General features: G+C 46.7%; 1 protein-coding gene across 1 annotated transcript; it reads right to left on the reverse strand.

The window, feature by feature from the left end:
- Window positions 1–1,327: 1,327 nt before the first annotated feature.
- Window positions 1,328–2,290, reverse strand: LOC123141973 (uncharacterized). Its single transcript, XM_044561016.1, has one exon. The coding sequence runs from the start codon at window positions 2,086–2,088 to the stop codon at window positions 1,732–1,734; it is 357 nt and encodes a 118-aa protein (XP_044416951.1). The 5' UTR covers window positions 2,089–2,290; the 3' UTR covers window positions 1,328–1,731.
- Window positions 2,291–9,730: the final 7,440 nt, after the last annotated feature.

A 9,730-nucleotide genomic window follows, 5' to 3' on the forward strand; every position in this document is an offset into this window, starting at 1 on the left:
TCAGCGCTCGCAACAGATGTTGAACATTGTAGCAACTGGGTGGCCGGTTGCATCACCGCAACGCATGGCTGGTGGCAACTCACAACTTGTGCTTGCATCACTGCCCGCCACACATTACCATCAACTTGTCGCATCGCCCTACCGGCCAGTTCCCTTTGATGTGCGTTTCCATACGCAGCATCACCACCGGCCAGTTCCAGCACCGCTAGCGAGATGCGTCCATGCTCGGAGTGTTGCCACCTTGCTCCTCACAGCACCACCTAGTTGGGGCTCATAGCCACCGTCGCGGCCTTACAACCGCTTGCAAGTCGGGTTGATATGGCGGAGGAGTGGGTACGAATTGCAAAGTGCGGGGCTTGATTACCGATGCGCTACTTGCATACATCGACGCGCGGGCTTGTAATAGGGCCCTCCACCTCGCTTCACAGCATCTACCTGGTGTCTCACATCAACCGTTAGTCCCCCTCCCCCCAGTGCAGCACGGTCGACCTGCCGCCTTGCAGTGGTAGGAGCCGCGCTCGTGCATACTACCATCCGGAGGAGCCGACAGACCTCGTCGGAACAGTGGATGCGGCGGCGTAGGGGCTTGCCGGTTTAGTGCGTGGGGTGACGTCATCATCGGGGATGCCGCATGAGAGAGACGATGGAGCAATTGGGAGAGATAGAAGATGAAAGGATAATGCAGGGCGCCCTCCGTGTGGGGCTCACATGCTATTGTCGCATGCCCACGGTGGGAGGATGCACCGTGTGACGGACCGATCGAATCGAGTGGATCCGTCAACCTAATAGGAATATTCACATATCAAATTGGTAGATCTATGGTGGGTGTACTGCTGGCTACACTCTACACTATAATGTGTGTAACAGCTTGTGCTAACTGATTGCAAGTTGCAACCTGCCTGTTATTTTCAGGACTAAAACTACGTTGATTTCCCGCGAAGAAAAAGCTGCCATCATGATTGAAAAATATTTTTTTGCGGGAAACTTTGAGCTTTATTCAAACGGCATCGGCGCCAACACGATGGTCACGACCATCAAACAGTTGGTAACCTCAAGTGTGTTTGCATGTTTCCCACACAAGTGGGCTGGCAGGTTGAAAAATAAGACATGAAGCCATGACGAGCTACACGTATTCACGTGCCTCCACTATGTACTTGTGCAAACTCGGACTCGTCGGTCGGTTGCTCGCCTGCGCGCTCGTAATTAAGGTGCGTGAGCGACAGAACCGTGTCCGAATTCGAAATCGACTTGGCAACGGCGTTCACGTATCCATATGGTTATGGACTCGCGCGCAAATCGACCGATCGATCGTCATTGGGCTGCTACCAAGTCCTCGTGCTCAGCTTCTGGGCCGGTGCCCACGCGCAGGTCTCGATTTCGCCGGCGAGCGGAGACACCGCCGTCGGCCGAGGAGATCGATCGATCAATGTCGAGCGTGCGCCTGAGGCTGCAGCGCGGGTGCACGGCGGCAGAGGACGCGTACCTTGAGCGGCTCGCGAGGGAGAACGGCCTCGGCAACTCCTCGATGTCTCGATTCGGCCGAGGAGGTAGATCGATGTCCACCGTGCGCCTGAGGCTGCTGTGGACGGCCGAGGAAGACGCGCGCCTGGAGCGGCTCGCGAGGGAGAACGGCTTCCGCCACTGGCGCCGGGTGGCACGCCGGATGCCGGGCCGCTCCCGCAGCCTCTGCCGCGCCCGGTGGCGTCACCTGTCGGCGGAGCGCGAGGTGTGCTACCTCCACACCGCCCTCGCCGCACTCTCCCACCGCGACGAGGACGAGCTCCTCGGCCGCGACTGGATGCGCAGCTGGACGGCCTTCAGAAAGAAGGCCGCCAAGAGCAGCCCAGAGAAGGCCCAAGAATACTGGACGGAGTTCATGAAGAACGCCGCTACGGGGTTCGCGGAGGAGGGGCACTGCCGGCCGGCGCCGCTGCCTGATGTAGTGGAGTCGGAGCCAGCTTCCCCGGGGCCGATGCAGCAGCAACACCCTCTCGCCGACGTCCTTGCCTCGAGCTTGAGCTCTTGCAGCCTTGCACCGGTAGATCCCAGGGCTGGCAGCCTCGCGGTAGAATTCGCGCGCATGACCATCTGACATCTGAGGCAGCCAGAGAAGACGTGCCCCTCTACGAAGCTTTGCGCATGTGTAGCTAGTCTCCTTTCGATCGGGTTACATCAATGAATTTGTCTTTTGACGACGTCGTACGTTGATGTGGCTGTGGTGTGGTGCATCTTTTATGGACGCTACACCTACGTAATTTGCTTTCTGAAACTTGCTAGTAGTGAGAGGTAAATACAGTAGCAATGCCTCAGTTTGACTTGCATGTTCACGTTAGTTCTTGAAGAGTTGAAGTTGAAAAATACAGATTCTGAATTTAATTGTGCAATTCGGTCCATTTTCGTTTGTGGCCGTCAAAACGTGAATGTGTGGCCGTACGTAACCGTCAACCGTGGGTGCGCCAGCGAGGCACCGGGCACATCTTTATTTTTTGGGTGTGTCTAGAACTCAGTCGACTGAGACTTAACGAAGTCTCAGTCGAATGACGTCAGCGTGTTTTTTTTGCTACAAACGGCATGGCTAGATGCTACAAACGGCGGCGAAAAATATTGCGACGGCATTGCAAGCAACAACAATAAATGCCACATCCGTTTTAACTGAAATGCTACAACCGTCAATGAAGATGTTACAACCATTGAGAAGACGTGCTACAACCGATGAGGGACGACATGCTACAACCATTCAAGACAGATGTTACAACCGGTAGGAAAAAATGTTGCAAACGATGGCATAAAATGTTGCATGGTCGACTGAGATTTGGTTAAATCTCAGTCGACTGATTTTTAGCAGGACCGTTATTTTTTAGGTAATAAAAAATAACTAGGTGACTATCCCCACCTCTCCCTCCCGGGCCGCTCATGCCGTCATGCGGGCGGCTCTGGAAGCGAAACCCTAGGCCCCTGGAGACATATAGCATATGCTTTGATCCTTTGATCCTTCCAGCTCCATGTCAACTTTGTAACATGGAAAGTACGTCCAAGTTGCAAGCCCTCAAGTCTCCCCTCGTAAGTCGTCCGAATCATGGTGCATTGCAGATCGAGATCGAATCCATCCCGAATCTTAAGATAGCTACGACTTTTTACCGTGTGGCCTGGCGTGCCTATAAATAGCATCGCCCGCTCCATCGTACTTCCACCAATTTAGGAGTCGCATCTTAATCTGTTATTAGCTCCAGCAATGGTTTCTGATGCACCTGCATTTAGGACCACCGTCGTGCTGGCCGCCGTCTTGGCAGTGCTCGTCCTAGCACCGCCATCCTTAGCATGCGAGGAGGGGGCTCCGGCTCCGGCTCCGGCACTGGCTCCGGCCCCAGCTCCGGCACCCGTGATGCTGTGCGGGGATTGCGAGTCGCGGTGTCAGGCGAGGTCGACGTGCGAAGCCTACGTTGCCGCGGCAGGATGCGGGAATGAGTGCGACACCAGCTATACGCCGGAGTGCGAGCCCTGCAAATCCAGGGCCATGCAGTCGTGCACGACCGGCTGCAACAGCTACTGCCTCACCAACTGCCAAGGCAGCCAGTGCGACAACTGCGCCACATCATGCGGCGGGCACTGCACCCAAGAAGCCGTGAACGCGTGCCGGAGCAGATGCACCTACTCCTACTACCAGGTCAAATCATGCAAGGAATGCCAGTCCGATGCCGCCAGGAGGTGCATCTACGCCTGCAACACCCAATGCAAGGCCAACTGCGTCGTCAGCGGCTGAATAACCAAATGTTGTTGGACTCGAATAATCAGCCGGAGAACGAGAGATCAGTGTGTGTAAGGGGGGCATGCATATGGTCGGTGCATCTCGGCTGGTGATCTCTTCTTGAGTTGGTGGCTAGCTAGGCATAGTTGCTAGGAGGCTATCGTTTCTGTTTTTGTGCTGAGCTAATGATAAACACTGGGACATTTGCCAGATGGGTGTGTGTGGTGTGGGATAATCCCCCTGAGTCTGTTGCTTTCCTTTCCAATTTGTTGTAAGACTTGTGGTACTCGTGGTTTCTTTTCTATATGAAATGGAGCCGGGGGTTGATCCCCTGATCATTGAAAAAAAAATATGGTCGGTGCATGTGTGTTTGCTGATTTTGTTCATGTATGCATCGACGCCTGCAACACCCAATGCAAGGCCAACTGCGTCAGCGGCTGAATAATCAAATGTTGTACTCAGCCGGAGATCGAACAAGAAATCAGTGTGTGTAGAGGGGGGATATGGTAGGTGCATGTGTGCTTGCTGATTTTGTTCATGTATGCAGGTATTTTTACCTTCGGATGTTTATCGAACGATTTTCAATCCAGTCTAGGTCAAATTTCCAATGGTGTGTTGACTGAATAATTTACATTGAACATGACTGAAGTTTTTTTGAGAGAGAGGGAGTATATGATAACTAAAGGTATGAAAGATAGGAAACTCTCAGCGAATAATGGAAAAAAGGAAACAGGGTGAACAATCATGGAAGATCAGAAAATGAGGGCGACTGAACTACTTTATTCTCTTATTACTTCATCTGCTAATGCAAATCATATGAAAACTGAAAAATGATTAATAGCAAGGCAAAACAATTATAAATCTAAACTGAGGGATGAACAATGAGGAAAATCATAGACTGATGAATAAAAACTGATGAGTAAAATGAGATGTAAGAGAGTAAAGAACAATTATGCTTGTGCATAGTCAAATCTGACACTACAGTTATACTTGAGTTTCAAACCCATCTCCACTACTTCGGCACAAATGTTGAGCGAGGACTATAAAGTACAATGCTTATATATGCCGCAGAACAGTGTGTTGCTTGTGAAATCAACAAGAGGTTTGAAAGGTGAAAGTTGTGGAGACTAAATACATGGTCAAGCCTTGCTATTGATCTGAACACCCACAAATCAAGACAAAGGAAAAACATGGCACAAAAGGGATTTTTCTGCAGTACAAACACCAGAAACGTGACAAGGAAGGGCCCCATGGACCAGCACAACAAGCATTATTTATTGTTCACAACATCCATCACGCACAGAATCCCCTCAAGCAGATCTATGAAGTAGGACATAAGGTCTAGTTTACTGAATGTGAGAAGAAGAAAAACAAGTCAGAGAACCGTTGTGGTCGTCCGTAGTTGCTGCTGCCAGCACGCATCGGCCTAGCGCCAACTAGCCCGAGCTAGTCAGCCTGCACCAGGGCCCTGAATCCTATTTCGCGCCTCCAGCGCCACTTAAAGGCATTTCAACAAAGCGGCGCTCACCCCCTTCCACACACAGGTAACTAACTGGGTCAGCCCATGTAGGGTTTTCTTTCCAACATTTTCTAATTTTGATTGGATTTTTTATTTTTATTTATTTTGTATGATTTCCTTTTTCCTTTTTTCCTTTTTATCAATTTCTTGAACTTTTTAGAATTTTCACGGATTGTTTTTTTCCATTTATCAAATTTGTAAACCTTTTCAAATTAAAAACTTTTTAAAATACTTTATGATTTTTTTCATTTTTTGAACATATTCCAAATTGCAAAATTTCCATGTCTTGAACTTTTTTCAAATATGTGAATTTTTGCCAAATTTGTTGAACTTTTTCAATTTTCATGAACTCTTTTCAAATTTATTGAACCTTTTTTAAAAATGAACCTTTTCATTTTTGTGAACTTCATTTTTCAAATCTGTGAACTTTTTAAAATCTACAAACTTTTTTTTAAACCCGTGAACATTTTTTTGAATTCTTGTTTTTGTAGAAGTTGGGTTTTCCCCAAAAATCAACAATCAACGATGGACTGGTCAACCACGATCTATCAACTGTGAACCAAGAAACCAGAGAAATTAAGGGTAGCTGAAAGTAGGGAGCACCTAGCTACCAGACTGGATGTCGGATTCAGGACGACACCACAAGTAAGTCTACATTGGATGATGATGGGGGGGCGTGCTTTAAAATGTGGTGGACGTGGCCTCTCAGTTCAATCCATCGGTTTATTCCACATTTCCAGAGTAATGGAGGGTGAGGTAATGACGGGGATGAATACTGCGATTTGATGCACATTTGTGGCTGCATCTACTAGCGAAAGAGCTTCGAATCATGGAGACGGAAGAGGTAGCGGCGGAGATAAGAGTTACAAAGAGGAAGATGATGTTGAGCGACCTAGTGCGGTTGTTTTCGATTGCAGTTCACACAATGTGCTACAACTCTCACGTACAAGTATTGGGTAGGACAACCCACAAGCAAACTCCTTTTTGACGAAAAACAAACTAAACCCAGGGGCAAAAATATCCCATTGCATCCCTAGCTTTTCTAGCTAGGGAACGAAGCGACTCTATCGTGCAGGCGGCAGTGCCATGGAAACTGATAATGACGTGGACGCACAGTAGATGGATGATGTGGTAGCCTACATGTTAAGAGAAGTCAAGCAGTGGGAGGCTCCTATTTAGATATAGTAGATAGCCAAGATTATTGGAAGCAATTACCAAGCGGTTGTTTTCTAAAAAATGATTTATCCATTGGTAGAAAAAAATGCTTCCTTCCATTGAAGCAAGAGTAAACGCGGTTAGCTACTGGTCTGATAGGAAGCTAGGATCAATAGTCTGGTACCTAACAATTCCCTTAATATTAGGCAATATTCTTTCTGATGGAATATTAAGCAATATGTTATTTGCATCACACACTAATATTTGGCAAAATCTTAATTGTAAGTTGATATTAGGTACTCCCTCCGTTCCTAAATATTTATCTTTCTAGAAATTTTAACAAGTGACTACATACGGAGCAAAATGAGTGAATCTACACTCTAAAATATGCCTATATACATCCGTATGTGGTAGTTATTTGAAATATCTAAAAAGACAAATATTTAGAAATGGATGGAGTAGGAGAATGGCGTTTTGGAGGACGAGCTCCATGGAGGCCTTTATTTTTGAAAATTTCAAATTCAAATTTTTATGTTTCAAAAAAATCTAAAAAAATATGCGTGTATGTAAGGATGTAACCTACATGTGTGAAATTTCATGATGAAATACGTTGAAATGCGACCTGTGCAAAAAAGACAAATTCATGGCCTGAGCGATGAATAGTATCATGTGTTAAACAGCTCCAAATTTATCTTTTTTGCACAGCCCTCGTTTCAATGGGTTTTGCCCTGAAATTTACACACATGTGTGTTATGCCTTCATGCACATCTGTACTTTTTTCAGAATTTTTTGAAATATAAAAATATGAATTTTGATGAAATTTGAATTTTGAATCTAGAGGCCTCCAGTGAGCTCGGTCACCAAAGGCAATTTCTGAGGGAGTAGTATATAATTAATTGGATGTTGTTGACTTGATATTAGGTATACTATTAATTAGGAGAGAGTGCTAAACATGTTTGACGTTAAACGCCAAGGCAAGATAGGCTATTGGATAGACGCGGTTGAACGGATGAGATTAGTTGAATTTCTCGAAGTCGTCTTATATATTGGTAATAATTAGTTGAATTTCTCCAAGTCGATCTTATATATTGGTAATAATTAATTATTATTTTCTATCTTTACATGCAAAGGGAAAACGTGTCAAATTGGCTTGTGTCAATCTTGTTATTAATTACGCATATATCTCGTACTCTATATATATCGAGGCAAGAGATAAATCTCAATCTTGTTATTAATTACGTATATATCCCGTACTCTCTCTATATATATCTCATTGCCAGCTACACTTTTGTGCTCTCTCACATAGAAAATTTCATCCAGCAATAGATAAAGCTCAGATATGAAGGGGAGCAGCTTGGTGTTCATGGTTGCTTTTTTGTGCATCGGCTATCTTGTAGTGATTGGGCAGTGTAAGAAAGGAGAGCTCTCGCGTGTATTTTCTCCATTAGGTGTATATTTTTATGTATTCTGCACTGACAAACACATTGCAAATATTAGGTCGCCTCATGGATGGAAGGAGCCACCGAGACCGTCATGCCAACTCAAGTGCTAATCCTATATTATACTCGTCATTAGATGAGAGCAGGCTTACCCTGGAATTTTGTGTCGAACGGGATTGTAAGACCAAAAGCGACAAAATTTCTTGGGACCAATGCATGTGCTGCCTTACGCTGCGGGATCTTCCATGCTGGCGTACACGAGACGAGTGTAAAGCGAATTGCCCGGCGTGCAACCCCAAATGTTAGGCCGAACTGGCGCTACAATGTGCATGCTCTAAAGAAGAAGAAAAGAAAAATTGAAATAAACCAGACCATAAAGGCAGGCATTGGCGTGCCCTTCAATATTCGATGTAATGGGAGAACTCCTTTTGTAAAGATACATAAGTTTATTCGTCACGGATACGTCAATGTTTGTTTTTTGTTAGATTGCATGAATTGTGTATGCCATGCTAGAAAAAAAAAAGGAAGAGCGGTGCCTTTGTTTGGGCTGTAGCTATTGATTCTTAAATTCTAGACATTTTGAAATCAGAATCTCAAACAAACACATCAGATTCCTGCTAGAATCGATTCTGAAGATTGAACTATCAGGCAATTGAGTTGGAGAATATTTCTCTGTCTCTATTATTGATCAAGTGTTACAAGGTACAGGTTTATATACACCGGGGCGCAGCCCGAGTCATTAGGCACGCAGGCCCTTGATCCTACTTACATGGGCATGCATCAAGGCCCGTTACAACACAACTCAACACCCCCCCTCAGCCGGAACTCCATTGGCCTGGACGTTTAGGCTGGATCGGAACTCATGGAACACCGGAGATGGCAAGCCTTTTGTGAACAGATCACCGAACTGGGAGCTCGATGGAACATGCAACACACGGACGTCACCGAAAGCAACACGATCGCGAACAAAATGAAGGTCTATCTCGATGTGTTTGGTGCGTTCGTGTTGGACCGGATTACAGGTGAGGTAAGAGGCGCTGATATTGTCACAATAGACAATTGTGGCACGCTGTGGTGGACACTTGAGTTCGTGAAGAAGTTGGCGTAACCAACAAGACTCGGCAACACAGTTAGCAACACCACGATACTCAGCCTCCGCACTAGATCGGGACACGGTGGCCTGTCCCTTGGAGGACCAAGAGACGAGATTGGAGCCAAGGAAGACACAAAACCCAGAAGTGGATTTCCGCGTGTTAGGGCATCCAGCCCAGTCCGCGTCTGTGTATGCGATCAGATCCATGGAGGAGGACTTGAAGAACTGTAACCCATAGTGAGAGGTGCCTTAAAGATAATGAAGGATTCGCTTGACTAGCTGCATGTGAGTGTCGCGTGGCTCATGCATAAAGAGGCACACCTGTTGAACGACATAAGATATGTCCAGTCGTGTCAAGGTGAGATACTGTAAGGCACCCGTAAGGCTACGATAATACGTGGGGTTGGAGAGGAGCTGACCGGCAGAGATGGACAGCTTAGAGCTCGTGTCTATGGGGGTGGAGACAGGCTTACAATTGAGCATGTTTGCACGCTCGAGAATCTCCAGTGTGTATTGTTGCTGACTGAGGAAAAGACCCGAGGAGTTTGGTGTAACGTTAATGCCGAGAAAGTGGTGAAGGGAGCCCATATCCGTCATGGAGAACTCGGCCTTGAGAGCAGAAATAATGGTGTTGAGGGTTTGAGGGGAGCTGGCTGTCAAGATGATATTATCGACGTACACTAGTAAGTACGCAATGGACGTGCCACGATGTAGAATGAAAAGTGAGGTGTCACTCTTGGAGCCATGAAACCCAAGGGAAAGAAGGAAGGCCTGAAAAC

This window comes from Triticum aestivum, chromosome 6D (assembly GCF_018294505.1).
Source record: "Triticum aestivum cultivar Chinese Spring chromosome 6D, IWGSC CS RefSeq v2.1, whole genome shotgun sequence".
NCBI lineage: Eukaryota > Viridiplantae > Streptophyta > Magnoliopsida > Poales > Poaceae > Triticum > Triticum aestivum.

Excerpts from the sequence above, each read along its gene's own strand:
- LOC123141973 (XM_044561016.1), bottom strand. The coding sequence starts at position 2,088 with ATGGTCATGCGCGCGAATTCTACCGCGAGGCTGCCAGCCCTGGGATCT.